General features: G+C 42.7%; 2 protein-coding genes across 2 annotated transcripts; both read right to left on the reverse strand.

Annotated features, from left to right (window-relative positions):
* Window positions 1-4,399: 4,399 nt before the first annotated feature.
* DHX8 (DEAH-box helicase 8) lies at window positions 4,400-20,266 on the reverse strand. The gene is made up of 23 exons (XM_059830265.1): window positions 20,170-20,266; window positions 19,641-19,726; window positions 19,194-19,266; window positions 18,684-18,769; window positions 17,976-18,085; window positions 17,552-17,863; window positions 17,109-17,253; window positions 16,352-16,555; window positions 15,740-15,827; window positions 15,352-15,449; window positions 14,084-14,231; window positions 13,511-13,692; window positions 12,898-13,092; window positions 12,509-12,694; window positions 11,785-11,995; window positions 11,268-11,449; window positions 10,390-10,530; window positions 9,946-10,101; window positions 8,954-9,091; window positions 8,407-8,535; window positions 7,134-7,330; window positions 6,804-6,983; window positions 4,400-6,268 (listed from the first exon to the last, which is right to left on the reverse strand). Exons 3-23 carry the CDS (start codon window positions 19,225-19,227, stop codon window positions 6,049-6,051), a joined length of 3,342 nt encoding a protein of 1,113 aa, XP_059686248.1. The 5' UTR covers window positions 19,228-19,266; window positions 19,641-19,726; window positions 20,170-20,266; the 3' UTR covers window positions 4,400-6,048.
* Window positions 20,267-22,379: 2,113 nt separating this feature from the next.
* On the reverse strand, window positions 22,380-26,846 carry TMEM106A (transmembrane protein 106A). The gene is made up of 7 exons (XM_009815078.2): window positions 26,617-26,846; window positions 26,110-26,173; window positions 25,551-25,710; window positions 24,903-25,043; window positions 24,319-24,362; window positions 23,614-23,667; window positions 22,380-22,570 (listed from the first exon to the last, which is right to left on the reverse strand). The coding sequence occupies exons 1-7, from the start codon at window positions 26,828-26,830 to the stop codon at window positions 22,450-22,452; spliced, it is 798 nt and encodes a 265-aa protein (XP_009813380.1). The 5' UTR covers window positions 26,831-26,846; the 3' UTR covers window positions 22,380-22,449.
* Window positions 26,847-27,216: the final 370 nt, after the last annotated feature.

A 27,216-nucleotide genomic window follows, 5' to 3' on the forward strand; every position in this document is an offset into this window, starting at 1 on the left:
ATCTCTGTCTTGAGCAGTGGCAGGTTGCTTGCTAGGAAAGTGAGCATCTTACCACCTGCTAGAGCTGGTAACATGACCAGGGCCGTGCAGGGCACACCAGCAACGAGAGCGGCACCGGCACCCTGTCCCAGGCGGCAGAGCTCAGAGCCCTGCGAGGACACAGCCACCCACGTGGGCTTCAGCAAAGGCTACAGCAAGGCCAGGAGTTACCCTAAAGTGGAGGAGCCCTTTCACACTACAGCTTCGTCAAGAGAGTCAGGTACCTCCTAAGGGAAGTACTTAGGCCTTCTGGAGACAAAATGTAGGTGCAGGCTGTACCCTGCTGCAACACTGTTTCTAACGAATGAGACTACTAGCTTGCTTTTTTTTTTTTTATATCCACCTGTAGGATTCCCAAGAATTTTACATTTTTCCAGTATTTTTTGGGCTACCATCTGCCCAGCCAATCTTCCTTTCAGAAAGGGAATTCAGGGAGCTAGTTCACATTTGGATGAAATTTTAGCTCCATGTTTCACTCAGGTTTGTCAAGTCAGTGCATGGCTGACATGTTGATGAGACAGCAGAGCGGGAAGTGCCCGCCCGCATGCTGAACACAGGCAGAGAAGAGCAAAACTGAACTCAGTGGAGGCCTCAGCAGGACACTACCACCAGTCAATCTTGAGGGCAGCATTTACTGCCCCAGAGCAGTATTCACCCCTCAGGCTGGCAGACAGCACATTCCCCTCCCTGCTTCCTGCAGCCAGGGAGGGCAGCCATGCACAGCCTTCCTCTGCAGCCCACTCCTCTTTCTGAAGAGCACGTCAACAGATACCAGCCCATCTAGTTGTAAACTCCTCAAAGGCTTTCCTGCGTCTGGTCTCTTCAGAAAGAGTAGCTGAACAAACATACTCCTTTGCACCAGAGAGTCACTGCTTAGTCAGGGCCTCTGCTTAGGAGATTAATAACCATTCTCTTGGCCGTTATGGAGCTATGGACAGGTATCAGGTGAGAAAGCAAAGCAGTAGAAAGGGAGGTATCTCAGGGGAGCTTATTAGCTGAAATAGCTAATGGCACCTGAAGTGCCTCTGATGTTCTTGCTGAGCTGTTGCTTTGCAGCACCTGTTTCCATTTCCCTGAATTAGCTTTAAGCATGTTTTGAAGGCACTACCTTTGCTGTCGTTTTTGCTTTGATTCTGCGAGACAGAAACACAGATCCCCCCTCAGCCAGGGTTACCCAGGCATGTCCCACTGGCTAACACTGCATCTGCCAAACTGATTTCTACCTATTTGAAGATTTCCACACAATGGAAGTATCCTACCACAAATTAACCAAACCCCATAAAGGGGAAGAGCTACTGAAGGAAAAAAATGCTTTTAAGCAGTCCAGCAGATATGGTGTTTTAAAATCACTTGCAAGAACACATAACAGAGAAATTATGAGATCCGCCTATTTTTGTTAAGAGAAGCATAGCAAGAAATCAGCACAGCAAACTGCACTAACTTCTCAGCATAGGCTGAGGAGTGCCTATTCTGACCATTTATGTCTGTAGGGACTAAGAGACACTGTAGGCACTGATCAACTCCTTTGTCACCCAGCAGGTCCTCGTCCCTTCACTGGCTCTGCTCAACTCAACTGTGCAAATGCGTGCTCCTTATCTCTGTCACACAAGAGCTCCCTTGCAATAGACCATGTGTCCTCAGCCCACTGCTTTCTCAGAGGGCAGGCTACCTGCAGTCCTGTGGCTGGTGACAGCCAGTGTTCTTCTGAACACCCTAAATCCTGGATGCAAAAGTCGCCAGGGAATTCCCGCTGATCCTGCTTCAGAGCGAGGCCGAAAGCTTCATAGCTGTAGAGAAGAGCTTGAACATGAGTGCAGCGCAGAGGGTGGAGGAGAGAACCATGGCACTCAAATTACTTAAGTAAAAAAATAAATCCACCTCAGGGCCACAAATCCACCTCAACTTTTCAGGGAGCCAGGCTTATATGTAGGGGGATAGGTCAGAGCAGAAGCTTCTACAACACACATGTTTAAGTCCTAAATGGACATGGTGGAGAATGAACCAAAGGCAAGAGAGGCATAAGAATTCAAGGTTTCTCCCCACTCCTCTGATAGATTTTAGATTTTCTTCAAGTTTAGGAAACAAGACTGGATTTCCATCAACAGGCTTTTCAGACACTGTCACTGTGGCAGACCTAAATCATAGAAACTAACATTTACATTCCAAATCAGCCAGGATCTGCCACTGACTATGATCCAGCTCACTTCCAGGTATCTCCTTGTCTTTTTTCTAGTAAAAGTGAACTAATATTGAACACAAATAGGAGACTTTTCTACACTCAATAAAAAGCACTACTTTCAGTGTAGCTTGCGGAGCAGAGCTGTATTTGGTCAGACCCACAGGCCTACCAGCTACAAGAACTACAAGACCATTTTTGATCCAAATAAACCAGCACATCCAGATCAGTGCAGCCCTTCTCCACCTCCAGTGTATGGACAGACCAGCCAGAAGATTTATGTAGGTTACAGAACATACACATACAAAACACATTTGCTAAAATCAGATACTCGCTCACTGTATTCCCAGCTGGCTTGAAAGAACAATACATTCATAAATGAAAAATTCCAGGAAACTGCTAATGGGTCAGTATCACAGCCTTCTGCAATTGTCACAGAAATCTCATGAAAACTGAATTACTAAAAAACAAAACCCCCATTGTGTAAGTAGCACATTGCTGTCACACTGGCTCTGGTAACAAGCCCATTAATGAGGTTAAGGTAGTTACTATAACAGATGGAGCGTATGTGGGGCTGGCTGTAAAAATCATATTTATCTTTCTTGCATTAAGGGCAAAAGGTTGGGTTTGGATGTATGTGAGTGTGTGTGCGCATGTACACATGGATGTGAGAGTTATTCTTTTGCTGTGAATCCTCTGCTTGTGACAATCAGCGTGGAAATTGGCCTATGGCACACGCTGCTGGAGTTAGAGACAAAAGATTGTTTGCTCCATCCATTCAGAAAGATTCACATCTCCACAAGTAGAATGAGGTCCCCAGCTAGGTGAGGAACACATCAACCTCTGGGGAACCAGAAGGGTGACAGGAACCAGCAATGCTTAGTCCATGCAACTTGCATTAAATGTTCCACAAGCCACAATGTTGCTGAGAGATAGAGAGGTTCACAGCTGGCTTGGAATTCCTCAGAGGAACCATTCAGCATTTCACATTGCTCCTCGGTCTTCCAGGAGGAGAAAAAAATAAGACAACCATAGCTTCAGCCTTCATCTACACCCACCCCACCCCAAAGGCTGGTGCCATTCTGCCAACCTCTTGTGGGACTGGCACTCATCATGATCCTTCAGTTTATTCTTGTTTAGTTATTCTCACCCTGTCCGTATCCCTGTTTTTCCCCTCTGTTTGCTTATAGCTAACTACTGTTAGTTTGTTCTCTGCCAGCAGGTATATGAATAACCCCAGTGCTTTGGCAGCCTAAGCTTTCCCCCTTATTTACAGCTGAAGACTCTTTTTAACACCTTAACCAAGTATTTCTGGAAGTAGGGAGCCACCCATGCCTAAGGGAGGGCTTTTCAGTGGCTGTATTTGCTGCTGTTGCTGGCAGTAATGAGAATGGAGATAAGGCAAGCACATTTATCTCTTCCTGTCCTGTGAGACTAGATATAGGGCAAGCTCCTCTCCTCATGGCACTTTTATAGAAACACTTCCACTCCACACTAGCAGTCTGCAGCACCAGACCTACTAAAGACCAGAAGGCTACTTATTGCTGACAAAGGGGCACATGCAAAGAGTGCACACACACACATACCGTACTTAAATTGTTCAGGAAATTTTTAGCAGTTATGCTAAACGTAACACCTCCACAAACATTCCAGACTAGACACATGGCCTCTGCTGGCAGAATTTTTGCCTTTAGGTAAGAAACTTGTGTTACCAGTTCTACTGCATTAACTCAGAACAGTCAAAATGAACCAGAAGATCTACAACTTATACCATTTAAAACAATGCAGTTCATTTAGACAGAGGCAGGTTAGCAAGTGCTTACACAAGTACCTCACACAGGAGAGCTCAAGGAACACTTTCCCCAGCAAGGGGCTAAAATACCTATTCAGTTATGTAAGTACTGCCAGAATAAAGCATTATGTCTGGTTTTATCCTAGGATCAGGCAGCTTATTTTCAGGTTTTTACACAAGATAAACCAACTAAAAGTCACATAAACAGCAGAAGACATTAGGGTGTTACACTCAGAAACCTCAAAGCAGTAACAGGTTGATAAAACTTGCTTTAAAAAAAAAAAATGTGTAAGTGGTTCAAGTTTGTAAGCCAGCATTCCTGTTGCACAGGCTAGTTTTGGATGCAGGGTATTCCCAAAGCAAGCAGCTGAGGTCAGCGTGGAAAAGTTTCTGTAAATTAATTAAAGGATATTACTGAAAAAATTACACCAAGGAAACAAATAACACACACCATTGTTCACTTTAAAAAAAGAAAATCCTCTCTGTTGATGCATTTCCCCTTACCACAAGTCAGAAAGAGGAGGCTACACTAGAGAAGCAAATACAAAATTAATTTGGAACAGAAATACCTCAAAGTATGCTGTACAACTGGGACTTCCACTGTGTACATTTTCTCTTTTACATCCTTCATTTGACTTTTGAAAGTCAAGTGCAAATTTTCATAGAAAACAGTAACAGATGCAGCTGCAGAGTTCGTGGAAGGAAAATATGCTTGGAAGAGTATTCAATAGGACAACCTTCTCTGCCTCCAAAAGCCTCCAAACTTATGAACTTTCTAATTCTATTTAACTTTATGAAGATGTAACACCATGGGAAAGCTCAGGGCATTTATACAACATAATAAAACAGTACATACAACATCCCTGCCCACCTTTGTACACAGACACAAATTTCCAATATAACTACTTTTCAGTATGAAACATTCTTCAAATTCATTGAGTGTAAAACAACCAGCCCACTTCATTCTACTCATTTCGACAATAATTTTAGCAAATGTCCCAGCTTTGGGGAAGAAAAAGGGTATCTGCAGCTATGGAGTCAAATAAGTTTCATCTGTCTGCAAGAGAAAAAATAGTTTACAGATAGCTTCAGCACAACACAGCACACACTGGATAGTCAATTTCTTTTCAAACAAGGAACTGTTACACAATGTAACAGACATTTTAGCTGTAAGAGCATATTCTATTAAAAAACCCAACAGTTGTGATGTTAGCAAACATTGTAAGTGGAAATAAAACACATGACACATTGCATAGAAAGTCTAAACATCTGTAACCACTTATGTTCACAGACAGAGCCGTGCTACAGAGTGGATGTGGTTAATTACCGTTTGATATACTAGCCTTCAGCACACAGGAGATGGTGATGAAGGATAAGACTTGCAGTCTGACCTGTACCATTGTCCAAGTATAACTGATATTCTAGCTGGGTTTCAAGGGATCTTTCCTGCCTTATCCCAAAGCCACAGATACTAAATATCTCACCACAGATGGCTTGCATAAAAGACAAATAGTTACACTGAACAGGAAAATGCATAAAATAGGAAAAATTGAGAACAAGCAGCTCCCAAAAAACAGCCACTGTCCAAGAGCATAAGTAGAAATAAATCCCTTTTAGCAGGGTAAAGAAATAAACTATTCCAGCCTCTATTTGTCTGGTCATTCAGAACACAGTTAGGTTGGTGAGCAACTATTTTTCAATCATTACCTTTTTGTTGTTGTTCAGCTCAGTACCCAGATACAGTCTTAGGTTTTTGTCTCTTAAAAGAGGAGTGACTAAAGAAGTGCTTCAAGAACCATTTTTGAGATGATGCAACACACTGAGGAGACCCAAGACATTTATCATGCAGCTGTGGAGTCTGAAGGGTAGCTGAAATGAGCAGACATCGCCCCCTTGTGCTTTTGCTCTGGAAATACTTATTTTCTATTCATTCTGTAGGTAAGCTTCAATTGAATGTCCTTTCTTTCAGGACACCTGCAACAGTGCAAAAGTTACAGTCCCACAAATACAAAACCAGTAAGAGTCCATGAGGGAACTAGGCTCATCGCCGTCTGAATGCACGTGATATCCTCCAAGCATTGGGCTCCTCATAGCGATTGTACAGGGGTTCCAGCCGCTGCTGCTTTTTCTGTTTGCTGAGCTTGGTTGGATCAGAAACCTTGAAGAAAGCTGGTGCAAATTCCACCAGCCAGCGAGGATCAATAGTTGTCACTTCACGCATATATTCCTTGGTGGTCAGCACCAGTTCATGATACACCACCCTGTGAAAAGGGACAGCAACCTTGGAAACTAGTTTTTCCAAACAAGAAGAGGCAAGGCAAGGGCTGGAGTATCTAAGCTTGCCCCTTTATCTCCGTTTCACCCTCCTCCAGCATAAGGCTCCTTAGAAGCTCCAACGCAGGCTCCAAAAGAACCATCCAGAAAAACCATCTTCTTTTTTCCCTCCTACCTCACAACTGCTCTTCAGCATAGAACTACTTCATTCCATTTAAAACAATTCTCTCCCTCCGCTCCTCAACACTCAGTGTTTTAAACTCACTTCCACAATACAGAAACACAGAACTGTAGGCTTCAGGCCTGCCCGTGGCTCAAAAAGCAAGTCTCATTTCTGCACAGGCACTAATTTTAGCAGCCCAAAGAGCCAAAAGCAGACTTGAAACTTCTCTCACTGTGCTCGTTGCTGAGGAATCAGCAGCCTATACTTTGATCTGTACTCCACAAATAGTGCACACCACAACCTTTTCACTTATATAGTCTGAACTGAAATAGAAAATTACATAATGTTGCCTTCCTTACCATTCTGGCTGCCTGTTGAATAGAGCACTGGATGGGTGGATGTAGACTACTTGTTGATCAATGAGTGTCCGATAACCTTCCTGGGGATCCTTCTTCGCTGCATTTCTGAAGAAGCCACTACAGATGGCCTTCTGGACTCGAACTGTTGCCTTCCCACAGGATACCACATCCAGCTTGTGCCTGCCAGACAAGAGTTAGAGAGAAAAATTATTAGAGTTCTCCAGATTTGGGTGCAGCTACCAACATCAGAGTAGCAAATTTTGTTTAGCTACTACAGTGAAAGAATACTAAGAAAACAAAGTCACTACTTGTCCTTCTCTACATGCTCACCTGTCCATAATGCCCAACATCTGCTTGCGGATGTCCTGTGCCCTGCGTAAGGATCGGGCCTGGATAAAATTTTCATAGCACCAGGGATTTGAAAACTTATTATTCTTCCAGGAATTGTACACAGCCAGCAGAGTGAGGTGGTCACCTTCTGTCTGATGGAACTTGGCTTTCTTTTGATCAGCAAGTGCTTGTTTATCCTAACAGACAAAATATCTATCAATCGGGTATCTACATCGTAGAGACAATCCTTATGCAACATGAAGGACACGGGCTCCTTGTCATTCATACCATGACTTTTTACATCTACCAAGAAACAGATGATATAAGACTGAGAAGGCAACACAAAATTTTGAGTGGTGAGTGACTAAGGACCAAGTGATGAGAATCTAAAGGCCACTGGGACTACTCTCACTAAGCAAAAAATATGCCTGTATGAAAGCCTAGAACTGTTCTTGCCAAAGAGAGACCTCATGTAGACTCTCCTAAAGACTCTACCATGGGTGACAAGGACTTGACCAGAAAAGATGAACTTTTTTTTTTTGCCTATTAGTTTACTGATTTTTTAAATTCAATTTCAGTCCTACTTTTGAAAGGACACTTCAAAGTAAGTGGCTCATTTATACTGTAAGGAAGCATATGCATGCATTGAACTAGCTAGTTTTTTGTTGCTCTAGAAGCAACCTCAATTACTCATTAACAAAGGTGCTGAAGCAACAGCTCTGACCCTGCTGACCTACCCACCTCTCTCCACTTCTTCAATCTGCAGATAAAACATTAATCAAACACTGTGGCTACATAGATCAAAATTGAAGTTAACAGACTAAACTGCAGTAGGCCATCATAATGCAGAAATAACGGATTCAAGAGGAGTCTGCCATTGAGGAATCTACCACAGTATAGTCTGCTGCTTGCTGACTTAAAATAAATCAGCACAGAATAGGATTGCCATGAAGAAATACATTCTGTGTATTGGAAAATGACAAAGCCATTCTGAACTCCAGAGCCAGGACTGACTTGGTTTCAAGGTTGCATGTGTTTACTGGGAAATGCGAAAGAGCATGTGAGACTTCTAACTTCCATCTTCCCACCTGCAGAGAAACTACCAACATCCACAGCTACAGAGTGTTTAACCAGAAGATACATCAGAAATGTAACGTATGACCACAGTCTAACCAAGTTTATTTTGGCAAATAAGCTCATTCTTAACACCTGAGGCAGGCACACAAAAGACACCCAAACTGTAACACTGCTGCTTCTTGGCTGCATTCCTTACCTTTGGCCTGTAGAACACATTCTGTACAGACAGCATGGAGACTATTGTCAACATTTCCTCACTGCATCCCAGATGTACAGACATGATCAACATCTTACACAACATAGGCTCCAAGGGGAATTCTGCCATCTGTAAGAAACCTGTTTCAGGGTACCCTGCAACATCTTAGAAAAATCTTGAGTCCTCTCAGTGCAAAAGAGAGCAATGCCCTTTCTTCCATGCTTCTTTTCCAAAGCAGTGTGCTTTTCCCAGAATAACTTTACTCAAAAATGAAACAAGTTATTTGTCTATATTCACTATCATAAGAATATCCCAATACTTAGAGAAAATTTTTAGATGTTAATAAAAGCAACCTTATGAATAAGGAGAAGTAATAGCTGCTCCTTAAAAAGCAGAAGATACATAACTATGGTAAGTGAAAAGCTACCAAAACCACAAGAGAATAATAAGAAAAGGAAACCAACAGTGCTAGGCAAGTCCTGTACAAGTACTACCCCCTAAATATTTGCAACCCAGCCAGTGCTAAGTAGTATTCCATTTTGCCTACCCTGCGCCCAAGTCGAGTGAGCAGTCCCTCATCATCCAGAGCTCCCAGGGTATACAGCTGCTCCATGGCAGTTATGAGAGTTTCCATTGGGGGAGCATCCATGAAGTCGAAGGAGAGCAAATCATTGATGCCCATAGCCTGAACAGAGAGAATGGAGAAAACCCAAGTTAAAATACTGAGATGGAAGACCCCAAACTCCAGCCAGAGATATACAACCATCAACGAGGCACTACAGAACTTTAAGCAACCCTAGCCTCATGTCCTTATCCTGACTGTAACTGCAGTCACAAATACATGGCTATACTTCTACACTTGAGATAATCCGCATTGGCCTGGGGCTTTCACCCACCATTCAGTTTTCTGGTTTGTTTCTTTGGTACTGTTCCATACATCTCTCGAGCAAGATGATTCAATCGAGGAAACACATAGGCTAAATGCTAGTTTTGAGGAATTCCTGCCTTGTAAATCAGTGTGGCTTGACAGCTCCAATGGACACTAAATATGTCTCCACTCTTCCCCTTGTTCCCAGAAAGGGGGAAAGGCAGCAACTTCCCCAGCTGTTAAGAACTGGGTCAGATCCAGTTTGCGGACTCCCAGAGGGATAGTACACACTTAGAAGATGTGTACGTTTGGAGATCACAAACCACTCTAAAACTGTGTTTTATCTCTTAACAACATAAATGTACCTTACATAGGAAACATATCCTGCCCGTAAGATTCCTGTTTCTCAAACCTCCTGCAACTAACTCTTCTATGCAGCTGAGACTCGTAATTTAGGTGGATATCCAACATTATAACCCTCAATAGAAAAATGCAGGAGCAAGCTCAGTGCCCAAGAATTGCATTCAATGCAGCCTCCCTTCCAAAATACCTCTGTTCACTAGAAGGATCTGAAATTACAGAAGTACTTCATGAGGCTCATAAAGGCAGAGACTCATTTATTGAAACGCTTATGATTATGTTGGCTTGCTACAAGTTGGTGAAATACCCACCTTCAGGGAAAGTACGGTACTGGCCAAATTAGTTCTCTGGATTTCAGGCACATTGGTGGTTAGCATTTCATCTCGATAAGCACGCTCTGTATATAACCTATAGCATTTTCCTGGTCCTGTTCTCCCAGCCCTTCCTGCTCGCTGCTTTGCTTGAGCCTAAAGGTAACAAGGCATCTCAGTGAACAGGTGCAAACAGGCACAGGTAAAAAACAAGTTAAAAAAAATGATTAATTATTCACAGTTTTACTTGTATTAATAGAAAGAGATTTCCAATACAACCCAGGAAAGTATGTATTCCTTAGGCATAGCCTCAAGGAGTCTCAGGGAGTTATCAAAAACGTGGTTCTACCATTGCCTTACTTTGCTTCCATGTGGTTGGATGCCACATCACATTACCAGCAAGAAAAAAAAAAAAAAAAAAAAAGTCAAGCACAGAAAGCCTACCTGTGAAATCGGTGTAACAACCAGCTGGTCAATTCCAGTCTTGGAGTTATAAACTTTCTGCTTCACAAAGCCAGGATCAACTACATAATATATTCCATCAATAGTCAAAGATGTCTCAGCAATGTTAGTGGCGATGACAACCTGCAAGTAACAGTCTGATTCAGTACCAGTTCTGACTCTGGTTGCCAAGCCAACCATGCTGCTCAACTTAAAACAATACATTCTACATGATATTAGCAGTTTGTTATAAATGCAAATACTATCATTTAACATTGAAAGAAGAGATGTGTTCACAGAGAAACAGAACTAAGTGTTATCCACAGTCAAAGATGGACAGGTTTTAAGTACCTACATTTGTTTTAGATTTGGGCAATATGGGAAAAGAGCATGATAAAATCCATAATTAAAACCAGGTGAAAGATCGTTCTAAGTTTGTAAGCAGACTGTACTGACTTCAGGGAGAATTTTTGCCTATCACTCAAACACAGTCCATACTTAGAGAAGAATCTTCCAGAGAATATATCTCTAGATACTCATTAGCTGTTTGATAGGAAATTTACATCCATCCAACATGGATGCATTTAGGTTTCACTGAAGTTGATATGCTTTAAAGGCAGCATTAAAAAAACCACACCAAGAACATCCCCCACAGAAGTTTGCTACACCAGACGTTTTTATATACATTTTCAAGGGCTTAGATAACAGCAATCAAAAACATGCTCTAAGCTACATATAAGCTACATTTTGTCTAAAGTTGTAACTAACAGAATCAGAAGTGCAAAAGAAAAAAAACGAAAAGGACCTATGATTAGCAGTGTAATACACCTCACTACTAAAATGCATCAGCAGAAGATGAAGCCACACTTAACTGAAATTACCTTTCTGCTTCCTGGTGGGGCTGGGTCAAAGATCCTGGTTTGCATTTCACTGGGTAAAGCCGAATATACTGGTAGGATAATTAACTCTGGAACATCAGGTCCTAGAGATTTCATCCTCTCATAGAGGATTTCACAGGCAGTGTCAATCTCTTCCTGACCAGTTAGAAACACCAAAATGTCACCTACACAGGAAGTAAATTAAAACAACCACAGAATCAATTCTGTTCCGTATAACTCCTGCATTACCACATTTCAATCCCCCACCTTTTCCATTTAAAGCAGAGGATCCCCAACTTCTGCTAGTCCCTGGGCACAACTCTTAGCCAGAAACAACATACTTCAGTCTTTCACCCAACTTTTTCAGCATTTTATTTACTGTATTTGTGAACAATAGAGGATAGTGCTGAGAGCATTTTGCTCGTGTTACTAATACACAATCCATGACTTACAGAAAGACGTTGCTCATAGGTATTAGAGTCCTTGAATCACCAGTCAATCTAGACCATCCTCCACTCACCTGGTGGCTCTGTTAAGTGGATCTGCATTACTGTAATCAGACTGGCATCCAAATAATCTGTCTCTGGCTCTTTTGTGTACAAAATTTCTACTGGGTATGTTCTGCCAGGTATTGTGAAGATTGGCGCTTCATAGAAGTACTGAGAGAATTTCACAGCATCCAGTGTTGCTGATGTCACTATCAACTTCATATCCTGCCGTTTCTGCACTGTCTATAGCAGGATAGAAAGTTCTCAAGTCATTTATTGCCTTTGGGACTATTAACAAATGGCACTTAAGTCAGAGAAATATGACCAGTAATATCAGGCATTTTGATGTGTAAGTAGAGGGGCAGCTCATTCCAGTATGCACAATTTCAAACAACTGACCACTAATGTCACATTTCAAACCTTTCTTAGCAGCACCTATCACAGAAAGCCTTTGTCAGATAAGGAAGAACAAAGCAAGAACACTCCTCTGCTCATCCACCATTAAAAACATCCTGGACAGCCAATTCTCATTGTTTCTGCTGAATTTTGCTTGCTTTATCTTCACACAGAGGCTCACCTTATGAAAATTTGAACTACAAACCCTTAGGAACATTTGCTTTGCTTCAGAAGAGACTCTTAAGAGTGCATGAATGAACTTGACTTGTGTGACTTTGCCTTTCCCTGTGCACTCCTACCCGTACGTAGCATGCAGAGGACACTGAAACAATAAAAAAAAAAAATCAAATGCTACATTACCTTCTTCAGGAGTCCAAAGAGCACATCTGTATGTATGGTCCTCTCATGGGCTTCATCCAGCATGATAATGGCATACTGAGTCAGATCAGGATCTATCAAGCACTCCCTCAGTAACATACCATCTGTCATGTATTTGATAACAGTTTCAGGGCTAGTGCAGTCTTCAAATCGAATGGTGTAGCCAACCTAGAAAGAAGAGTTGTACAGAAACTGAAGCTACAGAATTAAGTTATTAGCACCATTGATTCGCAGTTTGATTATTCCGCAAGCTCATTTTACAGCCTACAAGGGAACAGACACGTGGACACACAAGCAAACTAGTTCCAGTACTGATTTTTCCTACTTTGCCTCATACTTATTTTGGCATGTTCTTCAGCACGGAAATTCACCTCTTGTCCCAAGCAGCAACCAAATTCCTCTGACACCCTCTTCGCAACAGACATTGCAGCCACTCTGCGAGGCTGAGTACATCCAATCTTTCCTCTTGATGTGTACCCCGCCTCAGCCAGGTATTGGGTAATCTGTGTTGTTTTCCCAGATCCTGTCTCTCCAATAACAATCAGAATCTGGTTGTCATGCACAGCCTAGAAAAGGTCATAATAGATACCCTTGTTAAAATTGAAAACCAAAAACCAAACAACAAAAAACAAACCAACACAGTATATCTAGGGCTAGACTAAGCACCTACTGCTCTTGCTCCAGCTGACCCAGACCAAAAATCACACAAGAGTTCTTACTGATCAAGTCAGCAAACTGCTTAACTGTTTAGCCGACTCATCCCTTGCCAACATAATACTAGTTTCAATTTTGATTTGCGTCAATAAATATCTGGACCTTTATGAAAATATACGGATGTATACAATCCTTTAAAATAATTATTCCGAACTACAGTTCTGCACTTAAAATTATCAACTGGCTATCCACCTATCAACAAGCTAAACCAAGAATATTTATTTTGAATTATTGCTTGCTCAAACAAGAATGCCATTTCAAAAGTCTTACTTGTATCAGCTGCTCCTTCAGCCTAAAGATTGGGAGACTCTCTCTCTGCTCAATAATGGAAAGCTGGGTCTTTTTACCATAAGAAGCTTTGTTGCCACCAAATGCATGTTTCTTCCACTCTGGTATATCATTGGGCATCATCCCAATACCTCGCATGTTTGCAGCTATTTGTCTTCCATCCACTAGAAAAGAAACAATTTCACCATTATGTTTAGGTACACACAGCACAGACCCTGATCATCCTGCTCCTATTGTTCCATCATCCATACCTTCTGTACTTGTGTGTTTAAGTATTTTAAATTCCTAAATGTACACCTCCACTATTACATTGATTTCCATGTAAAAAAATTACTTCACCATCTATCACACCTTTTAGTAAAGCATTCTTGACAGATAGCAGGATATACCTGTACATTTCCCTTGACATGCCTACTTCCACTTCAGTGGAAAAGCGTTTCTTCTTTGCCTCGTTTTTAAAGTGAGGCAGACAAACATAAAATCAAGACATTTCTCCTGGGTTGCTCAACTATCACAAAAAAGTACAGTTCACACTTAGAAGTGTTCAGACGATACCATCAGGGAGAGGATCCACCCAGTGTGTGTTGAGTCCCATGGGGATAGAATCCATCTCTGCTTCTCTCTGGGCTTGTTTAAGTTCTCGTCTTTCTTTAGCTAAAGCACTCTGCATCATTGCAGCCTGGGACAAGGAACCATCTGGATTCTGGAAAGAAAGAAAAAAATTAAGATGTCAAGTACTCCCAGTCCTTCAACTATCTCTCTGTCACCACTGTCCTTTAGCAGCCTCTTCTGGAGATGCTTTAAAAGATGTTAACTTTTCATCTATTTGAGTTCCAGGATATTTCCATTAGCCCAGCCTCATGAACCTCCATGGTCATGACTAATATGGAGCATCCCTAAGCTGTCCAGTCAGAAGGATTATGGGCACAACCAATGAAAAATAAGTATTTCTCTACCGCTTTCTACTTTTAAAAGGTAGAACAAAGAAAGTATCTTCTAACACACTTATGTGAAACGGTTGCTGCTGCAGGCTAACGCGCATTTTGGTTCTGTGGTGATTTAACCCCAGACAGCAATTAAGCACCACACAGCCAGTCACTCACTCCTCCGCCCAGCGGGATGGGGGAAAGAATCGGAACAGTAAAAGTAAGAAAGCTCATGGGTTGAGATAAGAACAGTTTAATACTTGAAATAAAATAATAATAAAAAATTGTAATGAAAAGGAAAATTAAAAAAAGAGAGACATAAAACCCAAGACAAGTGATGCAAATGAAAACAATTGCTCACCACTCACCAACCGATGCCCAGCCTGTCCCTGAGCAGTGGTCTCCTGGCCAGCTTTCCCCCTAGTTTGTATGCTGAGCATGACATAGTATGGTCTGGAATATCCCTTTGATCAGTTGGGTCAGCTGTCCTAGCTGTGTCCCCTCCCAACTTCTTGTGCACCCCCAGCCTACTCGCTGGTGGGGTGGGGTGAAAAGGAGAAAAGGCCTTGACTTTATGTAAGCACTACTCATCAGTAACTAAAACATACCTGTATTATCAACACTGTTTCCTGCACAAATCCAAAACACAGCCCCATAACTAGCTACTATGACAAAAATTAACTCCATCCCAGCCAAAACCAGGACAGGTTCTATTATTCCACTTCACAGTCACCAGTTAAGTAAGAAACCAGCTTTATGAGTAAAGAAGTGATCTTCGGTTCAGTGGTAATGTTTTTCAGGGCTCTCAGTAATGTCCAGGTGGAAAACTGGTTGTTAAATTCCCAAATATTTATTTAATTAAATCAAGTGTATTGGTTTTAGGCCTGGAAATCTTACCTTTACTATTTTGATGGGACTCATATCCATGCTCTGTTTAGTATGACCTCGAAGGAACGGTGGCTCTTCTTCAACTAACTCAATCTCAAGGTCCTCATCTAAAATCCACAAGTGACAATTTTTATAGAAAAGCTGAACATCTTTCAGGTACATAAAAGTACCTCTTCAAATGGTGTAATTAGATAGTTTTAAAAGTGAAAACACCACAAATAAAAAGAATGCACAGGCAGGGTGCATCCAAATGTCACTAATAATAAGGCTAGACCGATCCTAGTTCCAAATGTTTAAGATTACAGCAAATTGTAAGATGCTTCACATCCACTTATATCATCATCATCCAGAAACATGAGGAATTTACAACAACAACAAGACTATGTGGAAATACTACCTTCTTCATCATCAACTTTAGGAAGAATCCCAGTCTCCTCATCAAAGTCAGGAAACTCTTCCTTGGAAAGCACATTAGCTGCAATCATCTGGGAACAGAATAAATACAATGTGAATTTGTCCCCATGGACGAACACAACTTATGCCTGCAAGGTCTCAGTTCTAATGCTATTGCCAGACTTGTAAAACAGGAAACAAAGGAATGTTGTGATTTCAGAACAAAGGAATGGTCCCACATTCTGGCACATCTCCCCAAGTCATCCAGTCTCTGAGCAAACAGTCCTTTTGTTATTCTAAATACAATCAGTGTGAGACAGCTGGCTCATGCATGGCAGGACTGCACTGATAATCAAATGCCACCTAAGTGTCGCTGGATAACGATCGTGATCCCCCACGTCAGAGTGATCTCTGGAGGTCACCTGGTCCATCCTCCTGCTCAAAGCAGGGCTAACTTCATAGTTCAAACTAAGATGGAAGTCCCAAATCACAAGAAGGCAGCAATGTAGAGGTAAAGAGTAGGTTACACAAGCAAACAATCAAGGAGCTGTATTCTAGTTCATGAAACTCCCTAGCAATTTTACTGACACCCTATTTCCCTAAATACAAAACACACCTGTTTTATTTCCCATTTCTCTGGGTCTGAAATTCGGGTGAGGCGTTTCCGTTCAAGGCTGTCATCCTCCACCTCTGGGGCATTCACCAGGGACAGGTGACTGGGTCTGTCCGGGTTTCTCATAGAGGTTTCTTCATTGGTTTCACCAACCAGGTTTCTCCTCCGGTTTGGGTTCAAGTCTTCCCCAGTGTCTTGATCAACATCCTACATTGATTAATCAATCTAATCAGCTCTATGTATATTGCACTTATCTATTAGCACTGGTGCTTCCTCTAACACGAGAAAAAGCAGAGTACGTTTCTCAGACAGACTACTGCCAACACCAGCCCATACACAGAAAATGCTATTTTGCTTTTTTTTTTTTCCCCAGCTGGTATTGTGAGGTAAGTATACCCCAAGGCCTGGAACACTCTACTCTGCCCTGGCAGTGGCAGTGATTTCATTTAAAATTAAATGTTCCTCTCAAATTGAAAAAGGAAAGCAAACATAGCAACAGCTTGAGGTTTGCCTCATCACTTAGCTAACACAACAAGTCAAAAAATTGTTAGGAACATGACATCAAAATCAAGAACCTACAGAAAATGAGTAAAAAGTAATAGGCCACTTAAACACAGAACAGTAACTCAATTTTTTTAACTCCCACTTGAAGGCTTATGTATTCGTTTTCATCAAAAAGAGAAAAAATAGCAAAGAGGCATAATCTTTAAAAATTTTGGCACCACAAACTATTATAAGCACTAGAGAATGTATTCCCTACCTTCATGCTCAGGCTGGTTTTAGATCCAGTAAAGGATAACACTTTGACTTTTACTCTTTGTCCTTTGCTCACAACATCGGCAACATTTGCAACCCGTCCTTCTCTTCGAAGCTCCGAGATGTGGACCAAGCCCTCCCAACGCTTCCTGTAGGTGAAACAAACAGAGGAGCATGAGATGTTGTACATTATTACTCCAACAGTCCTTCAGATCATTCAGAGCCTGGATTAAAATATTTTGTTGTCAACTGATTGTTTGTGTATGTTCATAAACTTTTTTATAAGGAGAATATTCTCTGCTGTCGAATTTTTTTCTGAAACAGACCTTCGTTTTGGCATCAAAATCCAGCATACCTTATTGTAGCCTCATAACGTCTTTAAGATACTAGCAGAAAAGAGAACTCAGATGGAATAGTACCAGATTTATTGTGAAGAACAGAAGGTACCTTAGTCCTTCCAGCTGCACAAAGCATCCAAATTGCATTATACTTGTGACTTTGCCATTGTAAATGTCTCCAATGGAAGGCTCCTCAGGTGGTGGACGGTCTATGTGCTTGTCTCTCCATCTCTCATTGCTCTTCTCGATGTACTTCTCTCGATCCTTGCGGTCCCTACCGGGACTCTGACTTCTGCTCCTTGACCGGTATCTTGATTTTCCCCTGTTCTTATCTCGAGTCCTAGAACGAGACCTTGAGCGAGATCTGTGCCTTCGTTTCCTGTCCCTGCTATGACTTCGGCTCTTCCTCTTTTTCTTTGCCCTAGCAAACAAACATACATAACATACTTGCAGTGAAATTCCACATAAGAACAGAGTGAGCAGGCAATACCAACTGCCAATACCCATCCCCCAAAGACATACTAGAAACCTACCGGTGGTCACTGCTCCTTTGCTTGCTTTGCCTGTCTGCGCTAGGCATTAGAGCTTCAAGTTCTTTAAGTGCATCAGCTGCCACTTTCACATCATCTTCATCCAGCATATTCTGCAAGAACAGAGAACCATTCTGTAAGAAGGCTGGTAAGAAGTCTGCCACAGAGAATTAATCTACAGAAAGAATAATCACATGTGTATCTATTTAGAAGGAATGTAAGATAAAAAGAGATCAGACAGAATACGTGATACAGGAAAAAAAGTAATAAAGCTACCTCCCTATTTTGCCACACTAAGACAATTCTGCTTTTATACAAAAGACAACTTCATCTCAACACCTCAAATTATTACAGAAATATAAAATGCAAGTCCCTTGTAGCATCTGAATGTCAAAAATTTTTATCTAGTTTGTAATCAATCGTTACTTTGAACATTATGTCAGAAAGGCCAGGCTACAAATTTCGTATCACAAGAGCCTCATCTTGCAGGTATTCTGCAAAACAGTATCAACGTGGCAATCGCTGTAACAGCTATAATGGAATAATACCAGCCTTTCTGTCTCTTTTGTATTTCATTTCTCATCATCCACTTTTATCTATGCATTAGCAGGAGACATTCACATTAACGTGAAAAAAACTTTGAAACTAAGAGAAACAAAAAAAAAAATGTTTTCACATACTCACAAAAGAAATCTGAAATTGTGACCTTACCCTGATGTTGGGATTGTCTGGCCTGCAAAGGGCTGGAAACAATTCCTTCAACTTTTCCTTCTCCGATTTGGGTTTGCCAACTGTCTCTGATTTTGAAATTTAAAACAAAAAACCCTAAAACTTAGAAGAGCTAGAATGATTCACTCTTGGTTTTTATATAATTGAATATAAAGTTTAACTTTCATCCGAACGCAAAGACTGATACAGATTTTACAGAGATTCGATTCAAAGATTACCACATTACCTTCCAACAAATAAAATTCTGATCATTAGTGAATCTGTGAAATACATAAATACTCTAAATAGCGTACTCAGTATGTTTTTAGTGCCTAAACAACTTTGCTAATCTACCACTAACAACAGAGAGACTCCAACTGCAACAATAAGACAGAAAGTCTTGCCTTACAAGATTATAACAATAATTACATCAATCTCACCAAACATGGCCAAAAACTACAAAAGACTAAGAGTTTTGGACTGAACTGATAAGAGGGACAAGATTATGCATACCTTTGCTTGCAGATGGCTTTGGTGGAGGTCGCATTGTCTGTATGAGACGTAGCAGATTACTAATAAGAGAATCCTGAAAATTTTAATAAAATACTTTAATCTAAGAAAGCACCCAGCATCTAAATATCATAAAAAGACTTACAACAACATTTGCCTTCGTGAAAAGTTGTTTCTTCCATATTTCATATGCTCAACAAGACAGTAAGCCTTACGAGACAGTTCAAGTCCTTAGAAGGATGCTTCACAAAAACTACAATTTTTAAAAAAAAGGAGGGAGGAGGAGGCTTGGCTTGATGAGACTGGAATACTCAAAAGCTAATTAGTGCTTGGTTTTCCAACTGAAGAAAACCAATAATCACTTCTCACACCCTTCTCTTTAAAATAAAAAGCTCTATAAAATACACGATAACAAGAAGAACACGTAAATAATGTTCAGATCTCACTCACAGTGAACTCAGCACCATTCTTTACAAGTACTGCTTTAAACGTGTCAAACGTAGTATTCTTCTCAGCAAGACTTATCACAAACTCGGCTGAAAAAAAAAAACAAAAACAAAAAACCCCACCCAGAAAGTCGATTAGAACAAATAATTAAAAGGCAGTATAAGTACTTCATATTTGGATAAAAGCTGTTCTCCCGGCAAGACAGTGACCAGCTAGGTCTATCTACATACGGAAAAGCTACAGCGCTGCTCACAATAGCAGCGGCTTCCTTTCCAAGTCCTTTTCTAGGAGCCCAAATCGAAGCATTTTCTCACGTTCACAAGTTTTTTGAAGAAAAATCATGGGTTTTTTCTGAATTCGAAAAGCCCCTTCCCAAAACGCGTCCTGGCCGACAGAAACGGCTGCTACAGCCCTTCCCACAGCTGCCCACAGACACCGGCTGTCGCGCCCGAGGCGCCCAAGGGAGATCCCCAAAGGCCGTGGAGCCCGCGGGCGTCTGCCCAACTGCCGGGCTGGGGCCCGCCGCACTCACCCAGGTCCTTGTCGTTGATGCCCAGGTGGTTGTCCAGCTCGGTGCAGACCTTGGAGACTAGCGACAAGTATTCGAGCTTCGCCAGCTCCTCCAAAGCCGCCGGGTCCGCCATAACGCCGCTTCCTTCCACGCACGCGCACATCAGACACCACTTCCGTATCCGGGGCGCCACGGAAGTAGTGAGGTGGCGGGTCACGGGTCACGCTGGCACCCATCATAGAGAGGGCGGAGGGCACTAGAACGAGTCGTGCCTGGGGCCAGTCTACGACACCAGCTTTGTGATTTGTGGCGGCGGGGGTGAGGGCGGGGGCGAGGGCCGCGGCCGCTCGGCTCCCTTCGCGGAGGGGTCGCACCCGGGCCACCCTCAGCGAGGATCTCGCCGCAAGAAAACGGGCAACGGTCGCAAGGACGTGGGCAAGGAGCGCGGGCTGCAGCCATGGAGGCTTTCCAGCTCCTACGTAGGGCGAGCTACTCTTTTTCCGCTGGGCTGCTTGCATCCACGTATGGTAAAGGCATAGCTGGCCATCACCGTCTGGTTCAGCCTCAGGTGCCTTCCAGGGAACAGCTATTCCCTGGTCTCAGCTCTGCATCTTTCATAAAGCCTCCTCCCCATAAAGTCTCCTGTCTCCCTTCATGCCCATGTACCTGCTGATGAACAAGCTGCTGCATCACTGGAGCTGTACAGAGGCTACAAGGGGGAAGAGCCACGGCACAGAGAAGTCATCCATCTCTGGTTGCACAAGGCCCTTTATTGGTGAACAGATGATAATGGTACAAGGGGTAACAGCAGTATAGAAGCACAGCTGGAAACCAAGCACCAGGGGAAGGAAGTGTGTAGCAGAATCAACAATATGGGAAATACAAAAAGTGCTGTAAAGATGTGACGAGCAGGGAGGATTTGAGAATGAGGCATGGAGCTTCTTCATGCCTGCTTCAGAGAGGAAGCTGACTAGTTACCATTTCAGTGTGATCTCAAGGGACGATATAGTGAGGAGCAACACTCCGCAACAGCTCTGTAAGAGGTGCTGGTTTAAGGAAGCGAATTTTGAAGACAGGATCAGAGACTTTCTTCAGTAGTCTTAAACTATTCTGACACTTTGATTCTATCCTTCAGTGGGACAGATGCAGGAATATGCTGAACTGCTGAGTAAAAATTTTAGTTCAATAACTTCCAGGCTCCTATTTTACCATCTAGAATGCATCAGGCAGCCTCTAAACTAGAACCTAAGGAATAATGTTTAACCCCTGCATCATTTGGGGTATACAACTGCCAGCTCTGGGAGGAGAGAAGGCTGCCAGGGCTGTTCCTCCTGTAAAGTCTGTTGGGTAGTTCTGCAGCTTTAGACCAAAAAAGCCCAAAACACCACACCCCAAAAACAGCTGTTTCCTGATGTTTGTGCAAACTAAGCTTTTCCAGTCAGAGAGAAACTCTCTCATGCTTGTTCAAGTTGAAAGCATTAAATGCCAAAGCATACAAGAAAACAATACAACAAACAGCATGTGCTGGCCACTACACACCACTGGCTGGAAAGCACCTATCTTTTTGGTTCATGATACAAAATGCTTTTTCCTCTCACTGAAATGGATGCCATTAAGGAACAAGCTAGTGGTGGATAAGCTTGTTTTAAAAATACATATATACAAAAATGCATATTCTCACCTGCTATACTGGACAGCTTAAAACACCAGTCACCCAAGAGCCACTCTCACAAGGTGTTCTGGCATGACATGCAGTTTTTCTAAGACTCAGAGATACAGAGACAACAGTCCTGTTTCTTGCTCCTGTTGTGCAGGTTGTGCAAGTGTCATTAGACATTGCATTTGTAGATGTAAATCCAGACAAAAAGTCTCATCACAGTCCTTCTTTTTCAAGGTATGAAATACTTAAATTCAGGACACAAGTGCAAAATTATGCAAGGAGGAAACAACTAGAGTTAGTCTAACTAACAGGGCGCTGCCTCCAAAGTAGCAGGGAAACCCAGGAGTGTGGCCCACTCTCATTAGCCACACAGAGACACCCGATGCACTGGTCACTCTGCTGAAGCATCAGCCATTATAAGGCACTGAAAAAAGAAAGCTGCTATCTGAGGGCAGCAGGGTCCACATTCATAGGGCCCAGTATTTTACCATCTTTGCATGAGAGTTAGAAGTCTTATCCAGGACACTCTGAGCCTCCTGTTTAAGGCATGGATTGAGAAGAAGCCCCAGAAGTTTGTCTGCCTATGACTTGCCTTTGTGGTGGAATATGCTGCACCCAAAAGCTCTGCCAACCTGGCCCTGTCATGGCAGGCGGCGGTACAATGGGTGAGGTAGCGTGGCATTCCCCCGGCAGTCCACGTACTGGTAGTCTTCAAAAGCCAGCTGCTCTGAATGACACAGGTACGTGCAGGTCAGGGTACCCCTGCAAGGCAAAAGCAGACCAGAATGCACTTACGATTGTCCCAGATGAGACTTCTCATTATGTAAAGGTTCCATGGTGAGCTCCCACTGCCATCCTGTTTTGTCCCTATTACATAGCCCCAGAACACAACAGTCAGGATACCCTCAAGCTCAATTTCACATGTTGAAGAGGGAAAGCATCTTTCAGATGTGCAGGGAGATCCCTCTGGTGCACACAGGCTACACCAGGAGACAATTTCTGCTGTAGTGTTTTCCAAAGTGGCTTAAACTCAGCTAATGAAGACCACTCTTCTTTCATGGCTGCATGGAAGCATTCTAGCACTGCTTTACCTCATAAGAGCTTCCCCATCTCACACACTGGGTTTACCAATAACTCAGACCAGAACCGTAGCAACCTGTTCCAGCAGGATCTGTATTGTAAAACTGCAGTTGTGCTCCTTCCTCCCTGGATGGAACAGCCAACCTGCATTTGCTTTCCCAGCAGGGCCTGTCGTGGTCTAAAACACAGTCAAGCTGAGCATGGTCCTCTGGTCCATTCCCTGAACAGGAGCTGCCTCAGGCAACAGAATCTGCAGAAGAGCCTGCTTTGTCCTGCCTTGCTCTCAGCATCTGCTGTCAGAACGCTTGGAGACAATCATCCACACATCTGCACAGAGTACAGGCTGAATCAGTCTGCCCCCAACACCACAAGGCAGTCAGGCATAATCAAACCAGTCAGTACTTCTAGCTCTGGACCAAAGAATTACTTCCCAACAGCTGCAATCAGTATTCCAGAAGGAAATTTGCCAGGCCAGCTTGCTGTAAGCAACAGTGACAGCTTGAGCTGCCAGTAAGCCTGAACCCAGGGGACTTCTCAGGGCAGCAATGGCTTTGGAGAATTATCTCCTCCTCACACCTCAGCACACTTATCTGGGTAACAGCACATTCACACTGCAGGCAGTCCTGATCTTGAAGAACAGTGACTGTAGACCTTCTTTAAGTGAGCTGAGAAACAGGGTAGGTGACATGGATGTTAGTTATAGCTCTGAACCAGGCATCACTTACTGTATATGCAGCAGAACATTGTGAACTTTGACTTTTGTCCAGGTGCAAATGTTACTACAAGAGAAAAGAGAGAGTTAATTTCACAGGAGCTGCCTGCACCATGTGCCTCCTGTCCTCAATTATTCCATTGCTTCTCTGCTTCTCCAAAAAGGTCTGCCTTTGCGATATTCAGACAACAGCTACGTAGGCAAAGTTATTGAAGCACAGCAGCATCTACACCAGTAAAACATGTTTTTGCTGCTGTAAGTCTGTAGCTGTGGATCTAGTAAGCATGGGCCTCATAAATATGCAATGCACCACCCTATCTGCACAGAAGCTTTGGTTGCTATGAACTTCATAATTTGCTGGTCACTTGCAGAGAAATGCAGTTTGTACAAGGTACCTTTAGCAGCTCACAAATGGAGCATTTAAAGTTGACAACGTAGATATCAAATTGATATCATCACTTACTCATCAGAATGTATGGAAAACAACATTGTTGAGCCAACACTAAGCAGAAAATACTAATAAATAGAAAAAGAAATGAGTTTAAAATGGATGTGCCAGACTTGTATCCAGATCAGCTCCACACATTAAACTGAAAAGGACACACTCACTCAAGGTTCGCTCTACAGACGGGACCAGCACAAAAATCTACTCATGAAAAGCCTATAAGCATTTATGTTACTTACTAATCAAGGGAAGAAATCTTCAAGAATTACTCACTAGGTGTTGTCATCCAATATCCTGCTGGCCACCATATAATAGATCTGCAAATGTGAACAGAAGAGGAAAGCAGGAAGTACACAAGAACTACAGTTATGTTTTTATACAATTCAGAGAGCTGAAGTAGGGAGAACTGGACTCTCATTAGGTGTCTGAACCTGAATTTCAAGATCTAACATAACAATTGTTTTTAACAGTAGGTAAGAAAATAGAATCAGAAATTAGATTTAAAAAGGCCTTAAAAAGGTCATCTAGGCCACACACCTGACCTTTACACCAAGAATGGATAGGTTGTGCTCAAACTGTTCCCACCAGGGTTTTGTTTAACCTGTTTTTAAGCTTGCCATCTACCCGAAGAGCAGACAGATGTTCCTTGCCCAGGAATGCATTAGCTTCAAACTCAGCAACTTGTAAATTCTTACAACACCCCTTCCTGAAGTGGAATGTGGGAAGCTGCATGTGGAAGAGCTTTAAGTATTTGTCAGACAGATACCAAAGGAGTGGATCAAGTATACAATAAGCACATCTCTGTCCAGGACATCCAGATTAGTTTAGAAGAAAATGCAAGAAACAGCAGAGCTCACCTGGCTGCTCTGCAAAGGGCTCATATTCAGCAGGGTTTTTATGGTGGTCTTCCCTACTACCAGGGACTGGTGCAGAACCTCTATGTCTAGCTGCACAACAGTGACCAGGTAGAAGTTGTTATTAGTTATGTTCAGCACGTTCTAGGTAAAGAAACAAAAAAACAACAACCCAAATCACCTTGCAGCAGGGCCATATGTTACTGTTGCAAAGCTACTTTAAATATATTCCTGCTATCACCTTACAGCAACACTGGACCACATCGTCCCTTTCAAATCCTCAGACGTACATCCAGCCTGGCCACAAAGGCATGTACGCTGCAATGTCACCATGACAGTCAAAGGAGGACAACCAAGCAGCTCAAGGATGCAAAAGAAACAGGATTCCCAGAATTAATCACAGTGCTTCTTCTACACAGCCCCTTCGGCCACTTTGTGTGACTTGCTTGTGTGAGCCAGGCCAGCCACACCTCTGATGCTGTAACACACTCTGGACATTGATTCCAAGCAGCCAGAGAGTGGACTGAGATGGTGGGAATGGTAAGACTAACTTCAGACAGTGATCAGTTAGTCAGCCTGCACATGGAGTGGCACAGGAGATAAGGAGGGAGCCCTTCAGATCCACTCTTCGACTGTGAGCTGAGCACTTACCGTCACGTTGAGGTATATACTGCTGGTGGTGGCATTAAAGCCAATGGAGGAGGCATTCAGCCCTGCAGGCAGCACAGTAATGGAGTGAGGAAACAGGAAGAAAATACTGAGAGATGTTGTCAGCAGGCAGATTGTCACAGCAAGACATACATAGAGTTTCCTGCAAAACAGCACCAGGGCCACAATCATTCTTTTGGTTTGTCAGCTGCAAGCACTTGCAGTTCTGCTCCAGCTCAAAAGGAAGAGGACAATAAAAGCTTGGGTGCCAGAAAACCGGGATGGGTTTGTGCAGAACTATTTGCCAGCTACTGAATCCCAGCAGAAGCAGGGTAGAGTCCCATGCACTGACATGGTGCATTACAGTACAAATTGCTGGACATCCCCAACAACTGCACACAGAAGACTGTCCAACATCTGCTGTTGCTGAAAAGACACAGTAAACACTAACTTACTGCAGTCAGAGCACAAAAAGCAAAACACCTGAAGTACTCAGTCTTTCCTTCATACCCAGAAGAAACATTCAGAAGATGAGAAAAGGGGAAAATTTAATAGGTCTTACGTTCGTCTAGGCTTCAGCCTCTGGTCACCATATGGTATAAGAGCCACCAGCTGCTTCTCTTGCTCTGAAAGAGGTGTCAGCAGATCAGAAACCACACCAAGCACGCAAGTAAATAAAGCAAATTGCATTGCAGGACATTGCACAGCAGCCTAGTGTCCATTTGCGCTCACTTCACAGGTGATGCTGTCCAATTAGAAGGCAAGCGTGATGCAACTAAGATTTCAGTTTGAGCATTCCCATCTCTGTGCAGAAGCAACTCCCCAGGGGCTCCAGGGTAGGCTTTGAGTAATTATCTAGAAACAGCACTACCTGCCTTCCCACCCCATCCTCCCCCAATAGAGGCAGCCCACACAAGTCACAAGTGAGCTGGAGATACCAAGACAGGACATTCCTAGACTGGATACAATAAAGACCAACTGGTTCAACCAAGGTCTTTAGGCAAAGAGACATGTATCAACCTCAGAAGGCTCAAAAAGCACTGACACAATACACAGAAGAATCACCTACCCCTGGGGATCCTTCCTGTTCCCTGACATGTTGGACAGTTGACATAGCTTTGACGTGCAATGCCCACACAGGGCGCACGAGATGTAGCAGAGTCATTGATACTAGCATAATTGGCGATTTTGTCTTCACCATCAAGTTGCCTGGGTAAAATCAGTTTGCCTTCACTCTCCTTTTGGTCAGGTGTTTTCCAGAACAGTGAAAGTTTTCCACCCATGGTTGAAAGAAGAACTCTCACTAGGTGTCCAACACAAAAATGCATTAAGAAAATTGTCTCTGTGAACCAACCTTCAAGAGCAACACCATTAGCATTTGTAGTAGATCAGAAGTATCCTAACATTTAGCAAGTTTCCTAAAGCACAGCTCTAAAGTTGCTTTAAAAGCTGAGTTACTTGCAGTAACTCACTCTAAACGTTCAATCTTCTAGACACCCTGGTTGCAGGAAAAGTGTCCGAGAATGCCACCCTACAGAACAGCATACCAGACTCCTCTTTATCTCATAGTATTCGGTAAGAGAGGAGAATACTGACTCAAAGCTCCTGAAGGTTTCAAGATGATGACAAAGCCCAGAAGAACTGCCAAGTTCTTGACTGGTCATTATTC

The sequence above is a fragment of the Gavia stellata genome, chromosome 28, assembly GCF_030936135.1.
Source record: "Gavia stellata isolate bGavSte3 chromosome 28, bGavSte3.hap2, whole genome shotgun sequence".
NCBI lineage: Eukaryota > Metazoa > Chordata > Aves > Gaviiformes > Gaviidae > Gavia > Gavia stellata.